The 26,667-nt window shown below is 40.4% G+C and overlaps 2 protein-coding genes across 4 annotated transcripts in view; one reads left to right on the forward strand and one right to left on the reverse strand.

The window, feature by feature from the left end:
- Positions 1 to 8,946, reverse strand: part of G3BP2 (G3BP stress granule assembly factor 2) — an 87,005-nt gene extending 78,059 nt beyond the window's left edge. The window contains exon 1 of one of the 2 annotated variants that reach the window (XM_049105042.1): positions 8,730 to 8,946. The gene's annotated coding sequence lies outside the window, so the exon portion shown is untranslated. The remainder of the gene's footprint in view (positions 1 to 8,729) is intronic. The other variant, XM_035709514.2, reaches the window with a different exon arrangement.
- Positions 8,947 to 8,973: 27 nt separating this feature from the next.
- Positions 8,974 to 26,667, forward strand: part of USO1 (USO1 vesicle transport factor) — an 89,870-nt gene continuing 72,176 nt past the window's right edge. For both annotated transcript variants that reach the window (XM_025427774.3, XM_025427781.3), the window contains exon 1: positions 8,974 to 9,321. In XM_025427774.3, the coding sequence (XP_025283559.1) occupies positions 9,256 to 9,321 (66 nt within the window). In that variant the 5' untranslated portion in view covers positions 8,974 to 9,255. The remainder of the gene's footprint in view (positions 9,322 to 26,667) is intronic.

Raw genomic sequence — 26,667 nt, forward strand, 5'->3', positions numbered from 1 at the left:
CTCACCTCTATTAAAAGGAAATGTGTTGAATGTGTAGTTTTATTGATTTGTTTTAAAAGGTGTAAAATGTGAACTTTTTAAAAACAAAGATCTTGAAACTTATTATACCATGAAGTAAGTACCAAAATACCAGGATAGTCAGTTTGCTCTGACCCAGATACTAGAACCAGACCTAGATAGCAGGGCCCTCACAGGAAAGAGATTGGCTGAGGCCATTACCTATTAGAACCTTGGACTCTGAGCTATTTACAAGTCACTATTCATATACCTAGGAGAGAGAGAGCAGTTTTTGGACTTGGTTCTGGGGCACTTCAGTCCAATAGGCTGTGGTCCTGCCCTGGAAAAGCCATGTGTGTACAGAGAGTGGTGGGAGAGCAAGCTGCAGCTCTTCTAGCTCTTTATACTACCTACAACTATTGTGGTGTTTATGAGATCCCACCAAGGCAGCATCAGGCAATGGTCAAGCCAAACAGAAGACTTCTCTTCTTTGCCTCTTGGTGCTCATGATCTTAGCTTCCATTTCTCTGCAATAGACAACTGAGCTGCTGGCAGAGAATTATATCCTCACCCAACTCCCTCTTCTTTTCTCAATCTGCCTATTTCAGTGCTGGTCCCTTCAACTAATATCTGCAAGTTACTGAGCCCACCCCAATTACATGTGGTGTATTCATCAACCACAGGCCATTGGCAACTTTATTCAACTTCATTAAAGGGCTGGAATTGGGGAAAGAATGGACTTGGAGGTGTGGGCTAGCTTTGAAAAGTTCTGGTCCAGGTAAGCTAACCATCCTGCTGGCCCGGAGGCCCAATCTGCCTTCACAGACTGTACTCTCATCTCAAGAGACACCCTACAGAGTCCCCTGACATCCCAACCCCTCACACATACTCACTTGGGCCACAGACTCAGGCAAATGAAACAGGTCAGCTGCAATTTGCTCTGGGATCATGGATTGCTGGTGGAGGTGACAGTGACTCCATAATAAACCATCTTAAGCTTCCATGGAATCTTGGCATCAGCCAGTATCGTGAACTTCAAAGGATTTGGTCTAGCTAGAGACTGGGACAGTAAAAACCCATCCTGGCTATTCAAGACCTGCCTGTTCAGCTAGCTGGAAGAGAGGGGGTGTGGTGGGGAGGTCACTGCAAATTTTCCACAGCAGGCAAGAGTGCTGAGTCCTGGATCTGATAAATCTGTCCCTCCATAGTTTTATAAAAAGTCCTTTGGAACTGAAAATGGGATTTCCCAATTTAGATGTTTCCTAAGTAAGGAATTCTCTTTATTGTATTTTCTTAAAAATGAAAACACACTGGACCATAGTTTTTTTTTTGTTTTGTTTTTTTGTTTTGTTTTTAAAGAGTAAAGCTACAGCTTTGCTTGTAGACAGAAATACAATGCAGTGTAAAATAACTTTTATTAAATAATGCAACATGATCTTTTGAACCTTTTGCAAAGCAACAGAACTGAGGTTAGCAATATGCTAGTAGCACTGCTGGAAAAAATATTTTTCAAAAATAAATTGGCAGTCAAGTCCATTAGGGCATACAGTGAGCATCTATTGTTTTTTTCTACCCTGATAAACTTTCCCCTGGCATAGTATTCCAGATTTCCTTTGAATAAAGTCCCTGTTCCCCTGTTCTTATGCCTTACGATTTGAGGTGAACTGAGGACTCTCACTGCTGGTTTTAGAGGTGGGTGTGTGAATCAAGGCCAATCAGTGCATCTCACACACTGGACTACAGGAACTGGCCCAACACATGGGTGCATGACTCAGCCAGATGCAGTGAGTCATGAGAGAGGTTAGGAGTCTTCCTTGATGAACTTGGACCTGGGAAATTATAGGGCTGACAGGCATCTTGCCCCTGTAAGGAGCCAGAGAAAGAAACAGATAAAAACAGCAGAGCCCAGAAAGAGAAAGCCCAGATCCTGGGGACATTGTCTTGATGCCCCAGATCAAGCTATATCTGAAGTAACAGACATTCCAGTAACATCAGCCAATATACTTTCAGTTAAGTACTATCTTTACATGTTTGGTTTTTTTTTTTTTAATTTTTTTTTTTAATTTATTTATGATAGTCACACACAGAGAGAGAGGCAGAGACATAGGCAGAGGGAGAAGCAGGCTCCATGCACTGGGAGCCCGACGTGGGATTTGATCCTGGGTCTCCAAGATCACACCCTGGGCCAAAGGCAGGCGCTAAACCGCTGCACCACCCAGGGATCCCTACATGTTTGGTTTTTAAGAAAATGCTAATACATACCAAAGATGATCTGGCTGTCCATTCTTTTATTGAGTACTTAACTATGTTTCAGGTATTGAAGTGTTTTTTTTTCTTTAAGATTCATGTATTTTAGAGAGAAAAAGCACAGGGGAAAGTGAGTGTGGGGAGGCATAGAGGGAGAGGGAGAGAGAAACTCTAGCAGATCTCAACTGGGCCACGATTTCAGACCCCGAGATCACTACCGGAGCCGAAACCAAGAGTTGGATGCTCAACTGTGCCACCCAGGGGCCCCTCTGGTATTAAATTATTAAGCATGTTAAAGATATTCTCTAATAAAATCCTAACAGCCACCTTTATTTCCTTTCTTAACAGGTAGGGCAGGAATTTGAACCCTAGACTCTAGAGCATGTGAGGCTCCTTGACTATTTTGAGTCCATGCCTTGATCACATTTCACATCCCCTAAGAGAGGTGGCCATCCAAAGTTTTAGCCTCTCAATCTTTTTGTTCAAATGAAATCAGCAATGTAAACAAATGAAATCGATAGAATGGAACAGGATGGGGTCCCAGAACCTTCTTTCTTGCACCCTCGTCTCCTTAGGAACTCTTAGGACTCTATTTTTTTTTTTCAAGATTTTATTTATTTATTCATGAAGAAAGAGAGGCAGAGACACAGGCAGAGGAAGAAGCAGGCTCCATACAGGGAGCCTGATGTGGAACTTGATTCTGGAACCCTGGGATCATGCCCTGAGCCTAACGCAGACGCTCAACCGCTGAGCTACCCAGGTGTCCCATGAATTCTTAGGACTTTAAAAAAATATTTTGAGGGGCACCTAGGTGGCTCAGTCAGTTAAGCATCTGTCTTGGGGTCAGGTCATGATCCCAGAGTCCTGGGATGGAGCCGCATCAGGCTCCCTGCTGAGCAGAGAGTCTGCTTCACCTTCTCTCTCTGCCCCTCCCCCTGCTTATGCTTGTTCTCTCTCAATAAAGAAATACAATCTTAAAAAAATAAAAAATAAAAACATATTTTGAAAGGCACTTCACAGGACACAATAAGAAAGGTTGAAGATATGTACCACCCTCTATATATTGATGTGGAACAATCTCCAAGATACATTAAATGGAAAAAAGGTATAGGACAGTATATACAATGTGCTACATTTATCTATGTTATTATTATTCTTTTAATTTTTTAAAAGATTTATTTATTCATGAGACACAGAGAGAGAGAGAGGGGCAGAGACACAGGCAGAGGGAGAAGCAGGCTCCACGTGGGGACCCTGGGGTCACACCTTGAGCCAATGGCAGATGCTCAACCGCTGAGCCACCCAGGTGTCCCTTATCTATGTTATTTTTTTAAAAAAAGAGAAAGAGATATTAAATATACATATTTGTATATCTAAAAGGATAAACAAGAACAGTTTACATTGATTTCCTGGGCGGCCACGGAATATACCAGGGGAACTTTTTACTATACACTTTTTGGTACTTTTTATTTTAACCATGTGAATATATTACCTGTCTTAGAAAAAGGAGGAGGAAGGGAAAAAGGAGGAGGAGTGGAGGAGGAGGAGGAGGAGTGGAGGAAAGAGAAGAAAACCATTTCATCAGTGTGAATCTCCAAGCAAGGTAAGCTAGCCATTTGGAGGTTGAGATGGTTCTCCCAGTGGGCTGATATCTAGTTCTAAAAATATAAATTCTTCCTCCCACACAACATTTACTTTTACATATGACTAAACATTAATTATTAAGTTAGTCATTAACGGCCAACAAAATATTCATAAACTAAAATTAGCATGTTAATAAAATTTTCTGAGGACCCCGATGCAGACTCTATTAAGTCCGGCCACCATGCAACGCTTAGCAACGTTGCAGAATTTCTGCTCCCTGCACACAGGCTGAAAGCAGGAATTTCTTCATCTGGGGAGTTCATTCACCCTTTAGAGTTACCAAGTGCCTATTATGTGTTAGACACTGTGCTAAGCACTGAGGATAAAACATTTCACAAAAGGACTAAAATTACGGCCCTTAGGGGCTCCCATTCTGCTGGCAATGAGGAGATAGACAATAAACAAGATAAAGATGTAAAATATATACTATACTCCATTAGTCCTACAATAAACATCTTTTCACATTTTGTGAAACCTGAAATTGGGATGCATCTTGTGGTAGATGCATCAGACAATTGGCACGGTTTAATATTTTTCCTTCTCTGAGGGACACTTAATGGTGTCTTATAGCTGATGAAATATAGGAAAATAACACATATGGGAAAATAATGTATCAGACTGGCAAGTGCTACAGAGAAAAATAAGCAGAGCAGAGGGAGAAGGAGTATGAGGAAACTGTAACTTAAAATAGTCAGGAGAGACCTGGGTAACGCTTGAGTATACCTAATCAAACAGGTGAAGGAGCAAGCCATTCCTCCAGAGAACTGGAGTAGCAAGCATCCCCAATACAGGAAAAGAACAAGGGAAAGAGGGAGTTAAGTTTCAGAAACAAGATGCTAGTGTGCCTGGAGTGGAGGGAATGCAGCAGAAGATGAGGTCAGGGGGATAACAGAGGGGTCAGATTATATAGGGACTTGTAGGCCATATTTCTACCTAGTGCATGATGGTTGCCTTGGGTGCAGAAGAGTCTGGATAGCATAGTATCTAACAGCACAGGCTTTGGAGCCATATCTCAGACTTATGTCCTAGCTCTGCCACTTCCTGGCTGTAGGGTATCAGGCAAATAACGCTCTGCCTGTTTCACCATCTACTATCACTACCCATCTCATAAGGTTGTTGTGAGGATTAAGTAAAGTATTTTATGCAACACACTTTTAATAGACAGAGACTGGTAAATAAGGCACACCACCTATGTATTTGATGTTGTTATTATTATTAAAAATTTTATTTATTTATTCATGAGAGACACAGAGAGAGAGGCAGAGACATAGGCAGAGGGAGAAGCAAGCTCCATGCAGGGAGCCCGACGTGGGACTCGATCCGGGGACTCCAGGATCACGCCCTGGGCCGAAGGCAGGCGCTAAACCGCTGAGCCACCCAGGGATCCCTGATTGGTTATGAATTTCAATAGCTGCTTCATCATTAGTAATTTATTTTTCTGTATGTTTGGTTAATGGATAGTAATGCATAATTGTATCAACAATATTTGGGGGCATCTGGCTGGCTAAGTGGGTAGAGTGTGTGACTCTTGATCTCAGGGTCATGACTTGAGCCCCATGTTATGCATAGAGCTGACTTTAAAAAAAAACAAACAATGTTTCTGGACACTGATTTTGCAGTCTTTAGAGATCTGTGTATGGTGTATTTCAAATACAAATTTCTAAGCAGGTAACAATACTCCACCACACTACCAACCTTCCAACCAAAACACAATCTTGTGCAATTGTATTTCATTGCTTTGTTGAGTTTGCCACTAGAAAGTAAGAAAGAATGGGGAAAGTGGGCCACTGAAGAGACACTGAAGTAGGGGATTGTGAGGAAGCAATTTTAAAAATGAATTTCAAATTTTGTTAGTTGCTTTGTTATCAGGTTTGGCTTAAAGGGAAATCACTTTTATTCACCCAAGGACACCCAAGCTAAATATTTTTATTACATGTATTATAAGGATTTGTGGCAATTCTTATCCCAGACATTTAGATTTATGAAATTCTGAAGCATAATGGCCTAAGTCAGGTGGTCAGGATTTTTACATGTTTTCTTTTCCTTTATTTAAAGAAACGGTTTGTGAACATCTATCGTATTAAAGGAATTCTACTAAATGATTAAAAGGTACAAACAGGCACAAGACATGGTCCCTGACTTCTCTCTATAAAACTAGTGAAAGTTGGGATCCCTGGATGGCGCAGCGGTTTGGCGCCTGCCTTTGGCCCAGGGCGCGATCCTGGAGACCTGGGATCAAGTCCCGCATCAGGGTCCCGGTGCATGGAGCCTGCTTCTCCCTCTGCCTATGTCTCTGCCTCTCTCTCTCTCTCTCTCTGTGACTATCATAAAAAAAAAAAAAAATTAGTGAAAGTACATTCACTTGTAACTCTCTTTCTCTTAAATAACGAGTCCATTTCATGGCTATTCCTTAGTCATGATGCCTCTGCTCCTCTTTCAGACCCCAAATGAGGGACAAAGTAGCCATTGAACCCTCTGCTTCCTCTTGAGACTGGAAGTGGTGAGCAGCTCCACCCCTTGCCAGACACCAAGAGGCAAGACTATGAGGTCAGGGTGGCGGGGGTGGGGGGTTTGAGGGCTCTATCTTCACCTTCTCTGGACTCAACTGTCCATCCCTCCTGTCCACAGTCCTTCCTGCCAGGGGGATGCTGTTAGGGAAGAAAACAGGTCAACTGGAAGGAAAATTCATATGCTGTTACTGACCTACTCACCAGTTTAAAACAAAGCAGGGCACTTTGACCAGGTTGGTGCCTTAAAGGAATTTATTTAGCTAAAATGTCAGGCACTATTTTTGTTTGTTTGCTTTATTAGGAAAGAATACACGTAGGGATGCCTGGGTGGCTCAGCAGTTGAGTGGCTGCCTTTGGCCCAGGACGTGATCCTGGAATCTTGGGATCGATTGAGTACTGCATCAGGCTCTGTTCACGGAGCCTGCTTCTCCCTCTGCCTGTGTCTCTGCCTCTCTCTGTGTGTCTCTCATGAATAAATAAATAAGATCCTTTAAAAAAAAAAAAAAAAGGAAAGAATCCATGTAGTAGAAATCCATGAGCCCCAATGCAGATGATGGGGATTGAGTGAGGCACAGGAGGAAGGTGAGAAGCTCATCAGGAAGGGGTGGGGCTTAGGGACTGAGTGATTCTTTACAAACATTACTTGGTAATAACAATGCTGAGTGTTTATTGGTCACTTTTTTAAGGTTGCAACAAATACCCCCATGGAAAATGTCTGAATTAAATGTCAAGTGTCCAGTTTTAAAGCAGAAGACAATGCTTAGAGCACAGGATTTGGGGCAGTATGATCCCAACCATTCTCCAAGTCACCCATGCTTAATTAATACCTTGGCAGTAGGAAAGGAACTTTCACTAGAGCCTCGGTGATATATGTTATCTACAATTCCACCCCAGAGATGAAAAAAGGACCCTCCTCCTTAGCAAAATATTCAAATATACACAATGTCTTCTTCATTTATCCATCAATATCACCTTTTATGCCAGCGCCAAAATGTGAAGATACAAAAATGAATAAATAACATAGTCCTGCCCTTAAACAGTAGGCTTCACAAGCATTTATTGAGTGCTTTCCACATACTAACAACTGCAAAGTGGTAGCATAGACACAGGTACCTGAATTTCAGGGAAAGCTTTCAGATGGTGCCAGAGTTAAATCTTAAGGAATCAGTAGGAGTTTCCTTGATGAGGAGGTGGGAGGGGAAGGGCATATCCCGGCAAAATTCCAGAGTACGTGGGGGAGGCAGGAGCTGGAAAGATAGGAGCCAGAACATAACAGGTCTGTATACCAAGCTACAGAGACTAGATTTTATTATGGAGCAGATGGACAACCACGGGAAGATTTTAAGAAGAGTACCTACATGGACAGATGTTTTGTCATTGTTAGGCTCATCCAAGGGTGACTGGACTGGAGGCTGGACTGGACAGAAGCCAGGGCTTGAATGCAGACAAACTAGTTAGGAAGCTACTGCTATAATCTTGGTGAAAAATTATGAGAACATAAACTATGTCAAAGGCAGCAAGGATGAAGAGCATAGGACCTGTTTGAGAAATATTCTATAAATAGAAATTAAAGAGCTTGAATACTGGACAGGTGGGTGAGAAATCCAGAACATAAGATTCCCCCCAGTGTCCTCCTTCTAGTTTAGGCAATTATTTGGCTAGTGGTACTGTTGAGACTGGTAAGGCACAAAGAAGCATAGTGATTTCTCTTTTTTATTTCCCCCCTTTAATGTAGGCTGGGGAAGATGATGAGTTCAATTTTAAATGCTGAATTCGGGACCTGTAGGGGATCCAAGTGAAGAGGTGTATGGATCAGTAGGCTAACTCGACCCTGCGCTCAAGACATTTACAAGGCTACTCCAGAAGCAGGTGTAGCCACCTGGGCAATCTCATTTCCAAAGGGGCAGGGCATACCATTTTGGAAAAAAAAAAAAAGACATTTTTCATGTTTAAAAAAAAAAAACACTGAAAATGCAGGGGTTGAGAAGTAATAACGAAATATTACGTAATTAGCTGCCAAAATGACACTACAGATCAATGCGTTTTCTCTCATAAACTAAGCGCAGGGCTCGATCGGTTTCAACTTCGCACCATTGGAGAACAGCGGAGTACCTGGTGTTCAGATCCAGGAATCCCTTTTGTAACAGGTCTGGAGAGCAAGGACTGGAAAATGCGCCCTCCGGTGGCAACGGAATGAGGGGGCTCTAGCACCCTTTTTACCGCTAAACAAAGCCCGGTAAAGAAATGCGATTTACGAGGCTCAGAAGGCCCTAAGGCTCGCATCGCGGGACCGCAAGGCCCAACGAGCCCTCCCAGGGCCGGGCCCCTTACCTGTAACGTCGGCCGAAGGACAATTCCGCTGTCGACCCAACAGAGTAGGACCCCAGATTCGACAGCTGGCGGCGAGGCCCCTTCGGCGACAGCCAAGCTCCCCGCAAGCCAAGACCCGCCACCCGGATCCCCCACGGCTGCGGGGCCGCGCTTGGACCGCGTGGGCGGCGGGGCCGGCGGGACCGACCGGCGGGGGGCGGGGCAGGGGGCGTGTCCGCCCAGGGAGGCGGGGCATGCGCAGTGGGCGGGCTTGGATACGCGCTGCGGGCCCCCCGTCGCCTCCGTCCCCCTTTGGCCTGCGCCCGTCGGGCCGCCACGTAATGCCACGTCCCCGCGCACGCGCACTTAGACTGGCGGCGGCGGCTGTTTCCGGGCTTAGGAGGCTGGAGCGGCCCCTGGGTGGGAGGCGTTGGTGGCCGCGCCGGCGAGTGCGGGGAGCGGGCCTAGGGGCCGGGCCCTGCCGAGGGCAGGGAAAGTCGCCGTTTCTTTCCCGGCGGGGCCTGCGGAGCCGGTGGCTGAGCGAAAGATGAATTTCCTCCGCGGTGTAATGGGCGGTCAGAGCGCCGGGCCCCAGCACACAGAGGCCGAGACGGTGAGAGGAGCGCGATGGGCCCGGGACTGGGGAAGGGTTCGGACGACTCGGGGCCCGGGAGGTGACCTCCGTGCCCCACCACGGGCCGGGAGTCCACGCGCCCGCCTCTCCCTTTGCCTCCCTTTCTCTCCTGGGACCCCCGCGCCACTCCTGACGCCCCCAGCACAGCCCCCTGCGCGGCGTTTCGGCCCGGGTGGCCGCGGCCGCGCCCCGAAGCTCTACAGGGTGGGGGTGGGGGTGGGGGGGCCCGCCCGGGAAGGGCTCGACCCTGGGCGCAGGTGGCTCGACCTGTCTCCGCCGCGCGGGCCTTTGCCCCCTTCCGCCTGTCTCCAGAGGCCGAGAGGAACCTAAGGTCCTACTCCCTCCGTCGCAGCCTGCAGTGGGTCATGGGGGAAGGTGGCAAGAAGGGTTAAAACCCAGCTGTTGACGAAAGCATGTGGCTAAGAATGAAATGATAGTTTGGGGGCACGAAGCCACCTGCTCCCGTCCCTTCAACTGGAGGAAAATCGTTCTGCCAGGTGTCACCAGTTCAGGCCTCGTTTTTCGGGCTCCCCCAGCTATACTCGCTTGGACTTGGAGGTCTGTTTCGCGCTCAAACTGCTTTGGGACTCATCCCTAACTTTCCCTTCTACTCACCCGATTCAGAAGTCTGAACCCTTCCTCGGTAACACGATTTGCAGCGTCACGTTAAAAACCTGTTCGCCACGGAAAACAGTATTTGATAGTTGGTTCAGCGTTTAGGTTTAAGATAAATTTATTTTGAAGTTCGGTTAGTTTCTATTAGAAATGAGTGCATGTGACATTTTAAAAATAAGCTAATTGAGAATGATTTCAGATATACAGGAAAGTGACCAAGCATGACATTTTAAAGGTAAACTTTGGGGAGTAGTCATAGACATAATTGGGATGTCTGTGAACATAGATCCTACGTTCTGTGTTACTGGGATTTTGAAAGATAATAATAGCTTTCATTTGTCAAGCTCTTATCTTGAAGTAGGTACTATGCTGAGTTCTTTATAGTGCACATTCTCCATTAATCTAACCACCCTGCCAGATAGATGGTAGTATCTTCACTTTACAAATGAAGAAATGTGGTTTAGAGAGGTGAAGTGACTTGACCAATGTCACGCTACTAGTAGTAGCAAAGCCAGGATTCAAATATGGTTTCCCTTCTTAGCCTAGGTCTTCTTGCTGATGCTCATATTTTAATACTTACCCGGGAATTTTGGAAAATTACAAGTATCAAAATCAACCTCACAGATCTGAATTAGAACTGTTTACAGCAGAAGTTGAAAGCTGATGAATCTCTCTTCCTTTATTTGAAAATTGGGAGATTTCATGTCCATGTCCACACACACACACACACAGACATACACGACTGATATTTGGCTTCTTTCGTCTGCTTCCACATGGCTACAAGGCACCCGAGCTGCCTTGTTATAAGACTGTTGCTCTCTCCAGATCACCAGAGTCACAGCCCACCTCTTCAGCTTTTGTTCATTTATTTTATTTCTGATATTTTCCGTTTGATGCATCAAGTATAGTATATTAGAGCTCGCTTTGGATTTAGGCTTTAATTTGAATCCTTGTCTTCCACCTCTAATTTGATTGGACCTGGCAAGAGATGGATAATACCCTGTGAGTAAAGTAAGGGAACCACTTGCTTTTATGGGTGTAAATAAGGATTAAGTGAAATAAGAAGTAGAGCCTGGCACTTAGTATGTGCTCAGTAAAGGGTAGTTTTTAATAAAAAAAAAAATGTAATACATGATTTTAGAGGAAGACTATCTTTTTCTTTTTTTTTTTTTTAATAGTTGGCCTTGTCACAACGACTTCTGTAGAAAAGATGGTATATAATTGAATATAGGATTTTAAAGCTGGAAGGTCCTTTGCAGATCATCCAGGTTGAACCCCCCCCCCACCTCGTTTTACGTTAGGAAACTAAGGCACAAAGCACTGAAGCGACTTGCACAGTATTACAGAGCTGAGACTAGAATACTGATCTTGCCATAGTGAGTGAAACAACATAAATTTTACATTGTGATTTCTCTTTTTTCTTAAGATTTTATTTTTAGGGCAGCCCCCGTGGCTCAGCGGTTTAGTGCCCCTTCAGCCCAGGGCCTGATCCTGGGGACCTGGGATCGAGTCCCACGTCTGGCTCCCTGCATGGAGCCTGCTTCTCCCTCTGCCTGTGTCTCTCTGCCTCTCTCTGTGTGTGTCTGACATGAATAAATAAAAATAAAATCTTTTATTTTATTTATTTTATTTTATTATTTATTTATTTGAGACACAGAGAGAGGCCGGGACCCGGGATCTCACCCTGAGCTGAAGGCAGAGGCTTAACTGCTGAGCCACCCAGGCATCCCTACATTGTGATTTCAAAATGAAGCTTGATTATCACTCGTGTATGTTGTTTGTGTAAAGTGAAAGGAAAGTGAGGATCCTTGTTCTTACTTTGAGGAGTATACTCAAAATTGGAAAAGTAATTTGTCTTATGAAGAGAATTAATAGTTTATTCCAAGTTGCAGTATGGATAAAATGTTTCACCATCTTGTTCCATTGGGAAATATAACAGGTGAAAGGGGTCATGGGTCACTAATTTGAAAGTATTTAGGACATCAGTAAAATGAGTGGTACAATTTTAGATATTTTAATTGGTGATTTGATCTCATCTGGATATTCCAAGTTGCTATAATTGGCAACCTCTAACTGATACATTATTGTTTAGTATTTTATAATTTTTTTCATTTCTGTGAAATTAAATTCTTTTCATGGTGGTTTTCCATCTTTCGTGCTTTTCTCCAGAAAGCCTCTTTGTCTAAGATCTATGTGTCCTTTATTTTACTTTATTTTTTTATATCTTGTTTATTTATTATTAAAGATTTAAAACATTTTTGAGTAATCTATACACCCAACATGGGGCTCCAACTTATAACCCTGAGATCAAAAGTTGCATGCTCTAGTAACTGAGCCAGTCAGACACCCCTAAAGTCCATCAGTCCTTTAAATTTTTTTTAATAAATTTATTTTTTATTGGTGTTCAATTTGTCAACATACAGAATAACACTCAGTGCTCATCCCGTCAAGTGCCCACCTCAGTGCCCGCCACCCAGTCACCCCCACCCCCCTAAATTTTTTTTTTGAGAGTATGTGAAAGCATGTGGTAGGTGGTGGGTGGCGTGGGGAGTTGGCAGAGGGTAAGAGAGAGAAAATCCTAAACAGTCTCCACAATAAAGTGCAGAGCTTGATGTAGGCTTGATCTCAGGTCCCTGAGATCATGACCTGAGATGAAATCAAGAGTCAGATGCTTAACCAGCTGAGCCACTCAGGTGCCCATAACTGTCCTTTAAATCCACCCTTATTTTTCCCCTCCACCAAACTGCAGATAATCTTTCCCCTCTGAGCAATCTTCACATTTTAACTAGATTGTGTATTTCTTAAGCTTTCTACCATTTGTATACGTTTCATTTCTTCTAGACTCTTAAATGTCTTTAAGGAAGAGTTTGTAAGTATTTTAATCTTTTTTTTTTTTTAAGATTTTATTTATTTATTCATGAGAGACACAGAAAGAGAGGCAGAGACACAGGGAGAGGGAGAAGCAGGCTCCATGCAGGGAGCCCGATGTGGGACTCGATCCCAGCACCGCAGGATCACACTCTGAGCAGACGCTGAACTGCTGACCCACCCAGGGATCCCCATCTTTATTTTTCCATAGTAGTAGATATTCAGTAAGTATTTGTGTGATGAATTATAGGGGCACCTGGGTGGCTCAGTTAATCATGCAGCTCTTGATTTCAGCTCAGGTCGCGATCTCAGGATCGTGAGATAGAGCCCCGCATTGGGCTCCATGCTCAGTAAGGAGTCTGCCTGAGATTTTTTTCCCCCCTCTCCTTTTGCTACTCGTTCTTTTCTCTCTCTCTGTCTCTAAAATGAATGAATGAATGAATAAATTACAGTGTTATAAGAAAGAAATCCCAGATCTATAGTCCTAGCAGCTCACAACTTACTAGGTGCTAAAACAGTACTTTTAATTTTATTTTTTTTAAGATTTCATTTATTTATTCATGAGAGACACACACACACAGAGGCAGACACAGGCAGGGGGAGAAGCAGGCTTCATGCAGGGAGCCTGACACAGGACTCCATCCCTGGACTCCAGGATCACACCCTGGGTGGAAGGCAGGCACTAAACCGCTGAGCCACCCAGGGATTCGTTAAACAGTACTTTTTAAAGACTCTAGGAATCAAAGTTCTAGAATGATTGATGTCCATTTTGTCAAACTTTTTACTGAAGAGATTTTTCAACTTTACTGTGCTTTTACAGCTTTCCTGTTTTCACTTTAGTGAACTTAAGGATCTTCTAAGTGTATTAGAGTTATATTATTGACTTTCTTTGTAAAGATTTTATTTTTAAATATCTATACCCAACCTGGGGCTCAAGCTTTTAACCCTGAAATCAAGAGTTGCATGCTTTACCAACTGAGCCAGCCAGGTGCCCTTATTATTGATTTTATAGTACTTAACTTTTCATACTGTCAGTTAAGAGTAACTTTTGATATGTATTAGGATGTTCTCTAGAGACTAAGTAGTAAATACTTGTATTTGTATCATATGATAATGAATAATTCTATAAAGTTATGAATATCTTAAGTATAGAATTTTATCCTCACTACACTGCATATTTTTGAGTCAAATACTTTTTTTTTAAGTTTTATTTAAGTAATGTCTACATCCATTGTGGGGCTTGAACTCATGACCCTGAGATCAAGAGTTCGCATGCTTTTCCAGTTGAGCCAGCCAGGTGTTCCTTAAAGTCGAATACTTTTAAATTTGATTTCGCTTTTCTGCTTCAGAGAAAGGCACTGATTTCTGGTGACTAGAGGCCTCCTTAGTCTGGGCATACTAGGTTGGGTGCAAATAAACACTAATTATTATTATTATTATTTTTAAAGATTTTATTTATTTATTCATGAGAGAGAGAGAGAGAGAGAGAGAGAGAGAGAAGCAGAGACACAGGCAGAGGGAGAAGCAAACTCCATGCAGGGAGCCCAGCGTGGGACTTGATCCCGGGTCTCCAGGATCAGGCCCTGGGCTGAAGGCGGCGCTAAACCGCTGAGCCACCCTGCTGCCCAATAAACACTGATTATACTAAAAATCCTTAGTTTTTTAATGCTCATACATATTTAATTTTCCATCTACCTTTCAACTAATAACTTTTTATTTTTTTTAAAGCTCGTTTCTTAAAAATCAAAGCATTTGATGGTAAATCATAGGGGGTTTCTTTTCTCAAGTTGTATCCAAGGCATGAAAGTTGCTTAAGTCCAGAAAAAGTGTGTGGAATTACTATACTGATAAATTGTATCTATTTACTTACTTACTTATTTATTTATTTATTTTTAAGTAATCTCCAGGTCATACCTGGAGTTTGAACTCACGACCCCAAATCAGGAGTCCCATGCTGCACTGACTGAGCCAGCCAGGTACCCTGAAGTCATATTTTTTTAGATCAAACTTTGATCAGCTGGCTTAAAAAGCAAAAGGGCTAACAATATAGAGACAGCTGTACTTTCTTATAATAAAAATTGTTATTAAGGCATATGTGCTTAAATTTAGACATAGTGTTGGTTTAGTCAAGCATATTTTATACCACTTTACTATAAATGTATAGTCCTGTAGTCCAAAAGTCCTGTTTGGGTTCGAATTTCATATTCTACATAACCAGGTCACTGTCTCTTGGTTCTCTTGCAATAACAGTGTCAGATAAAACCGTAATGATGATTTGTGTTTTGATCACTTCTGTATCCAACTAACGATGTCTCACATTCTTTTAAAGTAGTATCTAGGGATCCCTGGGTGGCACAGCGGTTTAGCGCCTGCCTTTGGCCCAGGGCGCGATCCTGGAGACCCGGGATCGAATCCCACGTCAGGCTCCCGGTGCATGGAGCCTGCTTCTCCCTCTGCCTGTGTCTCTGCCTCTCCTTCTGCCTGTGTCTCTGCGTCTCTCTCTCTGTGTGACTATCATAAATAAATAAAAATTAAAAAAAAAATAAATTAAGTAGTATAGTATCTATTGAAAATTGCATGGCTTTTTTGAAGGTTAATATATATAGATTGTTAAGGGCAATTTTAGAATCACACACGCACCTGTCCAAGGTATGTTCCAAAAAACACGAGTGGATGTACTTAAATTTGTTCCCAAAGAAGCATGCTGTGTGATGATCAAAAACAAAACAAAAAAATCTAATATTTATACAAGGTTTATTAAGCAGCTTATAATATTTTCAAGATGGGAACTCCTGAGTGGCTCAGCAGTTGAGGTGAGGATCTGCCTTTGGCTCAGGGCATGATCCTGGGGTCCCGGGATCAAGTCTCAGGTCGAGCTTTCTGCAGGGAGCCTGCTTCTCCCTCTTCCTGTGTCTCTGCCTCTCTCTCTGTGTCTGTCATGAATAAATACATAAAATCTTAAAAAAATATATTTTCAAGATGGAGATATAAAGTAATTTGTGTTTACCAATTTTATTTGACCAGATCCCTTTTTTCCTCAAGAAACCTTGTAGAAAAAAAAAAAAAAAAAAAAAGAAACCTTGTAGATCTGAGTGTTCTAAAGAACATAAAATAAGTTCTGGTGCTTTATGGTTTGATGGTTAATTGTAATCACTCTTGAATCTAATTATCTTTTAGGAGAGAATAGAAGTATTTCTTGTGGGGATCCCTGGGTGGCGCAGCAGTTTGGCGCCTGCCTTTGGCTCAGGGCGCGATCCTGGAGACCCGGGATCGAATCCCACGTCGGGCTCCCGGTGCATGGAGCCTGCTTCTCCCTCTGCCTGTGTCTCTGCCTCATTCTCTCTCTCTCTCTGTGACTATCACAAATAAATAAAAATTTAAAAAAAAGAAGTATTTCTTGTGTAAATTTGCTGATAGCAAGTACCATTTTTCTCTCCTTACATATTTACCGTCTATTGTTTATACTGCATTGCTTTTTTTTGTCTTTTGTGGAAATTATAGAAAAGGCCTGCTTATATTTTTGTACCTCAGGCAGAAATGCTATAAACATTTTTGTATAAAAATTGTACCATTAATTTGAAAACTTTTGTCATGCTAAGACTTAGAGATACCAGCATTTGTGTTAGGTTAGTTGGTAGACAAGTTTTGTAATGATGCCTTGCTTGGAAAGAATGTTCTTTTGGAAAACGGTCATTTCTTAGAGAAAATGTGGAGAATAAATGAAGCAGCATATTACCTTGGCTGACTTACTGTTAACTGTAATGGAAATAGACTGTGTTAGATTCATTGGATTTATTTTGCAAAGAGACTGGTGTTTGTAATGGTCCCACTTTTTTTTTTTTTTTTTAGATCATATTTAGGTCATCAAGATAAGACTGACCTTTGCTTTTTTTGGTAAAATTTTCTGAGCTATTCAATTCAATTAGATTTCAATTCAATTTAAAATAAATTTCTGGTTCTTTTTGTGTTCTAAAACACTAATATTTTTTTGTTCCATAAAACAATGTAAATGAATTGATTTTTGGTTAACATGAATTATTTTAGTCCTACAGTTGTCATGGTTGGGTAAGTTCTTTCCAGGAGAGCTATAACTATGTTTTAAGCTTCATGACAGTTATATGATCAAATGTGTTGGTATTAGATGCTTGATAAATACTTATTGAATAAATGACTGAATGGTTGAATTAGATTTTTGTAATTGGCATTCCTGTTCTTCATTTTTGCGTGTCAGTTAAATACTGAATACCTAAAAAAAAAACTAGGGGTTTCTATTAGCAATTGTCAGGAAATACATTATGTCAGTGTCTTTAAATTGTAAATGTACCTTCAGCATGCTAGTTTTATGTCGCTTTCCTTTTTTTTCCTTTTCAGTGGTTTTTCATTTTTCCATTCCTTATCTCACTTTTTCCTTTCCTAGTCACTCATATTCCCATTGCTTCTTTTTTGGTCTCCTTTATGTATATCTGAAGAGAATAAATGGAACTATTGGTTAATAAAGCAGATATTAAATTCACATTGTTAGGTTGTCATTCTGATTATGCTCCATTTACCAATTGTTAGTGGGATGGTTTGTCCTTTTCAAATTTTTTTTGTTAAGTGGAATTGTGAATCTCACATGGTTATTACTGAAAACAAGGAAGAATTCTTTTTTTAAGATTTTATTTATTTATTCATGAGACACACAGAGATTGAGAAAGAGAGGCAGAGACACAGGCAGAGGGAGAAGCAGGCTCCATGTCGGGAGCCCAATGTGGGACTCGATCCCGGGACTCCAGGACCACGCCCCGGGTCGAAGGCAGGTGCCAAACCGCTGAGCCATCCAGGGATCCCCTCAAGGAAGAATTCTGATACATAATTCTCTCATTGAGTTGCATTGTTATACATATTATTTTATTAATTAGCTTTTTAATTTTTTCATGACACAAAATGGCAAGTAATACTAGTAAAGTTTAAGGCCCCTTTGACTACCATCTTTAATTTCAGTTTCTTTCCAGAAATAACCATGATTTTTTTTAAGACTTATTTATTTGAGAGAGAGCGAGTGAACTTGTGTGAGCCGGAAGTAGGGGGAGAGGGAGAGGAAGTCCCAAGCAGTCTCCATGCTGAGCAGGAGCCCATCGTGGGGGTCAGTCTCACAACCATGAGATCACGTCCTGAGCTGAGACCAAGAGTTGGACCTTCAACCAGCTGTGGCACCCAGGTGCCCTCAGAAATAACTGTGATTCTTAATGTGATATAAATCCTTCCAGAGTTTTATGAGTAATTCTGCATTTGTACAATATAGAATTATATATTTGTATGAACTTATCTTTTTTCATAAATGATATACTATTTATAGCGTTTTGCAGCTTATTTTTTTCATTGATATGTCTTAGAGATCTTTGCATATTAAAAGTCACTTTTTAAGAAAAAATATTTTATTTATTCATTCATGAGAGACATGGCAGGGGGTGGGGGGGGCAGAGACACAGGCAGAGGGAGAAGTAGGCTCCCTCCAGGGAGCCTGATGTAGGACTCAATCCCAGGATCATGACCTGAGCCAGATGCTTAACCACTGAGCCACCCAGGTGTCCCTGGAAATTTCTTTAAATGTTTACTGTTTATTTACTGAAGCAATAGTGAAAACATGCTTATTATAAATAATTCATATCAGTATGTAGTCTAAAATTGCCTCTTCCTTCTTCCCTTCATAGTCTCTTTTCCCATTACTGGGGGTAATCACTAGTGAAGTTTGGCATCCAAACTTCCAGAATGTTTTCTTTGCAATTACCAGTATGTTCATTATACAAATGAATTTCTTTTTTAAGATTTTTGGTTTTTTAAAAAATTTAATAGAGGTGCCTTGGTGTGTCTGTCAGTTAAGTGGCTGACTCGGTTTTGGCTCCTGTCATGATCTGAGGGTCCTTGAGCCCTAGGTCAGACTCTGTGCTCAGTGGGGAGTCTACTTGAGATCCTCTCTGTCTCCCTGTGCCCCCCCCCCATAAGTAAATAAATCTTTTAGAAAATTTAATGATAGGTATTAGGACCTTTCTTTTATTTTTTTTTCTATCTTTCTTTCAAGATTTTATTTATTTGTTTATGAGAGACACAGAGAGAGGCAGAGACACAGGCAGAGGGAGCAGCAGGCTCCCTGCAAGGAACCTGATGTGGGACTCCATGCCAGGACCTCAGGATCACGCCCTGAGTGGAAGGCAGATGCTCAGCCACCCAGGTGTCCCGGTATTAGGATTTTTCTATTCACTAATTAGTAAACAGATTTTTCCCCACACAATTTTAAAAATTTCTTTGTTTGAAGCAAATGGGCTAAAGTATCTTCTTTTGTTGTTACCAGTTTTCTGTTCTGTGACCTTAACATGTCTTGGCTATATTTATATCTCTCTACTCAGGCAGTGAAATTCAGGAAGGTTACTTGTTTCAAGGGTATAGAATGGTCACCTGAAATGTGCCTTGGTAGTCTGCTGAGATAATACTGTTTTGGTAAAAAACCTAGTGACAAACATTTCTGACTTTTTTTTTTTTAAGACTTTATTTATTTATTCATGAGAGACACAGAGAGAGAGGCAGAGATACAGGAAGAGGGAGAAGCAGGCTCCATGCAGGGAGCCGATGTAAAACTTGATCCTGGGACTCCAGGATCACTCCCTGGGCCAAGGGCAGATACTCAATCACTGAGCCACCCAGGCATCCGCATTTCTGACTTTTTAACAAAGTAGACTGGATTAATTTCTTTTGTATTGTAAGTCACTCTTTAGATCAATAATTACAGCAAAATGTTAATTTTTAGATAAGAAGATGGTATTATAATATGTGGGATTTAAACCTTTTACTTCCTTTCCAGCTCTCCCATCATGTTGATGAGAGTGTTGCGTAGTACTCAGACAAGAGTTTGTGACTTCAAACCCAGTTAATTTATGAATTTTGCTTCAAACTACAAGTTGGCTTCTTTGGTTGGTTTCTGAGATAGTGAGTTGGTAGTAACAAAGTCCCTCACCTCAGGATCCCATTTGAGACAGTGAATAAATTTATCCTTTAAAATACTGCCTTTTTCTCTTCTGATGGTAGTAACATAAATATTCACTCTGCTTCCCTACTTTGTTCTTGTTACGCATTACCCACACTTCGGACTATATCCAAATCAGTGATTGACTTGAGGCCCTCTGACCAACTAGGTTATGTAAAGTACTCTCCACCTAATCACTATCTCATATTCCTGATATTTCCTTTGTCATGCCTATTACTTTCTCTTTTTATCTTTCTAGTCTTTATTTTGTAGTCTCCTTGTCTTTATTTTTTCATTAGAATAGATACCTTCCATAGTGGCTTACTGGCTATTGCCCCAGAGTAGAATTTTGCAGTGCCTTGCAAAATGTTAAGCACTTTAATAATATTTCTCAATATTTAATAATATTTCAGCTGTCGGTGGTTAAAGACCAGTTGCTTTAGTTGTTTTTTTATGCAATTAATCACAGACCAATACTTTTGTAAGATACAATAAAACTGAATTGCTAGGAAAATGGAATGACTATACGTATACATAATCATGTGTATAAAAATATTAAGCCCTTTTTTATTAAATAAATACAAAATTATATAGCTGTTGTATAAGTTTCTAAATGCTTAGTTTCTGAACTGCTACTTTCTGGTTGCACTGATCATGACAGTGCTCCCATGACAGTAGCAGCACTCTAATATTTGCTGAATGAATGAATGAAATCGCCCACCTAGGGTTATGATACTGAATTCTTCAGATATTTTGGTCCTTTGACCTTTGTCCTTGCCAAAACCCAGAGTATTTGCTGATATATAGAAGAATGATTGCTGATTCATGATATCAAACTTCAGATAGCTTAATCACTGCTGTTTTTTGATTTTCTAATTATATCTTTTAAAAAATAATGTTTGATTACATGTTTGTTTAAGGAAAAGCTGTAGAAGTTGAATCCCAAACAGTGGCTATTCCAGATGTTTCATTCTTTAGAGCCCCAACCTCTTAAATTCAGTTCTTTGAATTATTCTTTTGCTTTATTTATCCTTTCAGCTCTTTGCCCATTACCACCACCCTAATATATTTTTCTTACTCTTATGCCTTGTCTGTTACAATGAACTGACATATTTTTTCTCTCCAATCTCTGTCCGTTCCAGTTTGTCCTTATTATCTCAACCAAGTTAATTCTAAAAGAGTGAGTATATATATTGGGGTGCCTGATTGGCTCAGTCAGTAAAGTGTGCAACTCTTGATCTTGGGATTGTGGGTTTGAGCCCCATGCTGGGTGTAGAGATTATGTAAAAATAAAATCCTTTTTTTTTTAAACTGAGTATATTTTTAAGTTTTTCTGAGGTACTATTTTTTCTGAGGTGCTATTTTTTAATACTTGATTTTTTTCTTTTTCGGTAGCTTCTAATTGAACGGCTTTCCCGAAGTAAAGCTCCAGCTCTTAGAACAAGGGACTACTCTGGCTGAGCAGTTAAGTCAAAGGTTTATTAGGGTCCTTAGTAGGCTGTAGTGTAAGTAAAACGTATTCATAAGAACTGCATTTCAGGGCAGCCCAGGTGGCTCAGCGGTTTAGCGCCACCTTCAGCCCAGGGCCTGATCCTGGAGACCTGGGATCGAGTCCCACATCTGGCTCTCTGCATGGAGCCTCTTTCTCCCTCTGCCTGTGTCTCTGCCTCTCTCTCTCTGTCTCTCATGAATAAATAAAATCTTTTTTTTTTAAATAAATAAAATCTTTAAGAAAACTGCATTTCTGTCTCCCTATTTATATATATATATAAAAAATCGCGTGGTCCATGTAGTTTGCAACAGTAACTCAGATTCACATTTTTCTGAGTAGGAGACAAAATAGGCTATTAGAGTATGGGCTTTGGAGTGAGACATCTATAGCTTGGGTTTATTTTGGGGTGTATTGCTTTGTTTCTGAGCCTTAATTTCTTCTGTAAAATGAGTTTATTAGTTTAGGTATTGCATCAGCTATATAACAGAGGCCAGAAAATGGGTCTAAAGATAAAAATTTATGTCTTTTTCCAATTAAAGTCCAATTAGAAAGCAATTAGATAGGGTAGTCCTCCTCAGGGTGGTCCAGAGGCCCAGGTGTTGCTTTTTATCTTGTTCTGCCATCCCCTAGGATGCTGCTCTTGTTGGAATTATTGAAGTTGCCTCATTAACACCAGGTTGAAGTTCCAAGTTCAGGGAAGGAATGAAGAACAAATAGCTTCCTTTTAAGGACAAGGACATGACCTAGAAGGTACTAACAACTCATTGGCTGGAATATAATCACTGTCTGTGCCTAGAGGCAAAAAAGACTTGGAAAATAGTCTAGGTAAACAGTCATGTGCCCAGCTAAAACACTGAGGGTTCTAATAAATGAGGGGAGAAATGGAAAATCAGGAACAAGTATATGCATTGAGTTGGTTTTTTAAGTAAGGAATAAATGGCATTAATGGTCTTTGAGATCTATAATTTTTAAATACAAGTTAAGCATTCTTGTGCCAGAAAATTTTTGCTTGGTAACTATCAACTAAAAAATATATGACAGTGTTTTGGGCCTAAAACATGGCTAAATCTTTGTAAGGTTTGGAACTTGATTATTATATATGTTTTCCTTTCATTTGGTTTCAGTTGTCTGTAAGTGTAGCACTTCATTAAAGAGAAATCACTTATTCAGAAACTTCAGCCATCTGGAATATTAACAGAAAGTACTAAGCTTTCCTTAGCAAAAGTAGAAGTTGCAAGGTCCATGTACTCAGTCTTGATTTCAAGCCTGTGTGATTTTTTTGTTATAGAAAAATTATATTAGTATCCAGCTTAATGATCAAATTTTTGCTCAGTAGCAAATTAAAATCTGCAAAATTTGAATGGTCTGTTAAAAACGTTTATGATAAAAATGACATCCAAAAGCCTGATAGAAGAATAATACAAAAAGTCATAAGAATCTTGGTAATAGACTAAAGTTTGTTAACATTTATTGATCATTTATAGGTGCCATGTACTAAGCAGTCTTTTATGTTCATTACTTCATTTATAGGTGCCATGTACTAAGCAGTCTTTTATGTTCATTACTTCATTTAACACCTAAGACATCCCTGTGTAAAATTTTGGAGAGGACTTAAATTTAAATGCTAAGAAAGCTTGTAATTATGTTTCTTTGTTTAAGAAGTCAGAGACGCTTATAATTAATTTTAGATTACTCTCAAAAATAATTAAAATGGAAAGACCATTTTGATGCCTGACCAAAGGTATCTGAAATAGCTCAATCTAATTGTTCTAGGTAAATAAGTTCTATATTTGCTTTCTCATTGCCTTGCAGTATGCTTGACTGCTTTGAGTTTATCTTAAGTTGCTAGAGAGAAAGTTCTGATTAAAATGCCCAACATAGAAGAATATGTACTTAGCATTAAAACCCAGGTTCAATAGATAAAAAGCATACTTATATTCTTAAAAATAGTCTCTCTCTTTTTTTTAAAGATTTTATTTATTTATTCATGAGACACAGAGAGAGAGGCAGAGACAGGCAGAGGGAGAAAGCAGGCTCCATGGAGGGAGCCTGATGTGGGAGTCGATCCTGGGACTGTGGGACCATGCCCTGAGTGAAAGGCAAATGCTCAGCCACTGAACCACCCAGGCGTCCCATCTTTTTTTTTTTTTTTTTTTTAATATCTTATTTACTTAGAGAACACAAGTGGAGAGGATGGAGAGAGGGAGAGGCCGACTCCCTGCTGAGCAGGGAGCCCGATGTGGGGCTTGATCCCAGGACTGCAGGATCATGACTTGAGCTGAAGGCAGATGCTTAACTGAGCCACCCAAGTGCCCCTAAAAATAGTTTTGAGAGATATTTTCTCAAATTTAAAAAAAATGAATTTTATTTCTAGAAGTATAAATAATACACTTCAAAATAGTGATTAATTTTAATATATTTTTAAAACATTTTATCTACTTGAGAAGAGAGAAGCAGCATGAGCAGGGGTGGGGCAGAGGGAGAAGAAGAAGCAGATTTCCCACTGAGTGGGGAGCCTCATATGGGGCCACATCCCAGGACCCTGAGATCATGACCTGGGTGGAAAGCAGATGATTTGCAACGACCTAAAAATAGTGATTTGCTCATTAATCAGAGCTGTTGAAACATACTTTGAACTCATTAGAAAAGAAATAGGGATGCCTGGGTGGCTCAGTGGTTGAGCATCTGCCTTCAGCTCAGGGTGTGATCCTGGACTTATTATATTCGTACGTGGCAGAAGCTGGATTTCCTTCTTAGCTATTAAAAGTACTACTACAAAAAACATCCTAGTATAAAACATTGTATAATTGTGGGGGTGTTTTTAAAAGCATAAATTCCTAAAAGTAGGAATGCCTGATAAAGAAAGGGTCTGAACATTTTAAGTTGTAGTATTTTTTGCCAAATTTCCACTTTTTTAGGTTACTTTCCCTCTGATAGAATATAAGCAAGCTAATTAATCTATATCCTTGCCTATCATGGATAGTTGTTTGTTTGTTTTTAAGATTTTATTTATTTACTTAGGGACAGTGCGTAAAAGCAGGGAGAGGGACAGAGGGAGAGAGGGAATCTGAGTGCAGGGCCTGATGTGGGACTCCACAGGTCTTAACCTCATGACCCTGAAATCACGACCTGAGCTGAAATTTAGTCAGGTGCTTAACCAACTGAGCCACCCAGGCACTCCAGTCACTCTGTTTTAAAAAACATTTTCTTGAGCAGCCCTGGTGGCTCAGCAATAAAATCTTAAAAAAAAAAAAAAAAAAAAAAGTATTTGGTACTATTATTTTAATTTTAATCTTAGTCTGGTAGGTAAAAATAATCTCACTGCTATTTTAACTTGTATTTGTCTTAATAGCAACTGAGATCTGTATGTATATATCAAAGCTTTTTAAAAAATTTATAAGGCTCAAATATTAGCATATTTATAACAAAAAAGACTGAAAATAAAAACAAAGCAAACCCTCTAAGCTCTAGGATTAAGGTCATCTTACTCCAATATATTTTTTTTTTTAAGATTTTTATTTATTTATTTATTCATGAGAGACACAGAGAGAAAGGCAGAGACACAGGTGTTGGGAGAAACAAGCTCCATGCGGGGAGCCCAACATGGGACTCGATCCCTGGTCTCCAGGATCACACCCTGGGCTGAAGGCGCTAAATTGCTGAGCCACCCAGGCTGTCCACTCCAGTATTTCTTAAAGCTAAGTTTCTCCAGCATCAAGTAGATTTCCAGCGTCCACATTCAACAAATAAAGAGTTTCCAGACAGGAAAGATCATATTTTGGCATAAATCTTTATATACACTAACCAAAGATGAGGCTGAGGCTGGAAATCAAGCCCGATGTGGTACTGAGACTCAGTACTCCACGGGAAATGGAAATCCCATACCTAGAACCATACCTAGCTTGAAGTCTAAGGCTAAGAAAAAGAAATCCCATACCTAGAACCATACCTAGCTTGAAGTCTAAGGCTAAGAAAGAGAAGAAAATGTATATAAACAATTTCTTATTCATTGTATCAGTTATAAACTACCTAGAAAAAGTTAACAAAAGATGTAGAAGAACCAAGGAGAGAAAATTTTAGTCATAGTTAGGAAAACTATTTTTGGCTTAAGAAATTCTTTAAGCTGAGGGTAACAAGCTTCATGTTTTCAAGAGATAATTACGTAGTTTTTCTAATGGTTAAAAAAAAAGATTGTGGTAGAAAAAAAATCCACCAGTTATTTAATAAAGAGAAAGTTGTTTGCATTTTGGAAAGTCAGTGTAATTATTATGAAAATAAATAGGATTTAAGGTAGGAATAGCTTCTAAATGTGAGCAGTTAGACTGAATAAAATCAAAAAGACTAGATTTGGTTATCATACTATATCTGCAGTATGAAGAAATGAAAATCAGCATAGTAAAGACTTAGAAATCCAGCAGTGCAGAAACCTATTTAATTTTGTATAACCTTGTGTTTCCTTCTGGTTCTGTGATCATAAGACATCTATTAATATCTTCTGGGACACTAGAAGCCTGCAGAACATAATTTGGAACACATTATATGTATATGTATTTAAACACCACTAATTCAGTTACATGGGGTGCAAAAGTGTGAGTGATATGCCAAAATATTGTTTATAGAATCTTAGTAAGAACCATCACTAAAGAGTGAATCATAATTTAAAATAGTAACTGTTAGAACTTTAAAGGACCTGAGTATCATGATTTTAAAAACTATTATTTATCAGATGTTTTCACATATATTCATCTAGTCTCTGGTTTATCTTATTCTCTCTTTTTTAAAATTTTAAGATGTGCAGTTAATTCTTACATCTATTATGAATTTTTTTTTTTTTTTAAGAGAGAGTGTGTGCACATGAGCAGGATTAGGGGGGAATAGGGGAGAGGAGGATGGAAGGAGAGTGAGAATCTTAAGCAGGCCCCACTGTCAGCATGGAGCCTGATGCAGGGCTCCAACTCATGACCCTGAGATCATGACCTGAGCTGAAATCATGAATCAGAAGCATGGGGCACCTGGGTAGCTTAGTGGTGGAATATCTGCCCTTGGCTCAGGTCGTGATCCTGGGGTCCTATAATTGAGCTCCACTTGAGGCTCCCCACAGGGAGCCTGCTTCTCCCTCTGCTTATGTCTCTGCTTCTCTCTGTGTGTCTCTCATGAATAAATAAATAAAAATTGAAAAGAATCAGAGGTTTAACGGACTAAGCCACCCAGGTGCCCCTCTTTTCATTCTCTTAATAGTGTCTTTTGAAGAGCAGATGTGATGAGGTATACTTTATTTTACTTTTCTTTATGGATTGTGCTCTTAGTATGTATCTGAGAAATCTTTGCCTAATTTAAAGGTCACTAGAAT

This window comes from Canis lupus, chromosome 32 (assembly GCF_003254725.2).
Source record: "Canis lupus dingo isolate Sandy chromosome 32, ASM325472v2, whole genome shotgun sequence".
NCBI lineage: Eukaryota > Metazoa > Chordata > Mammalia > Carnivora > Canidae > Canis > Canis lupus.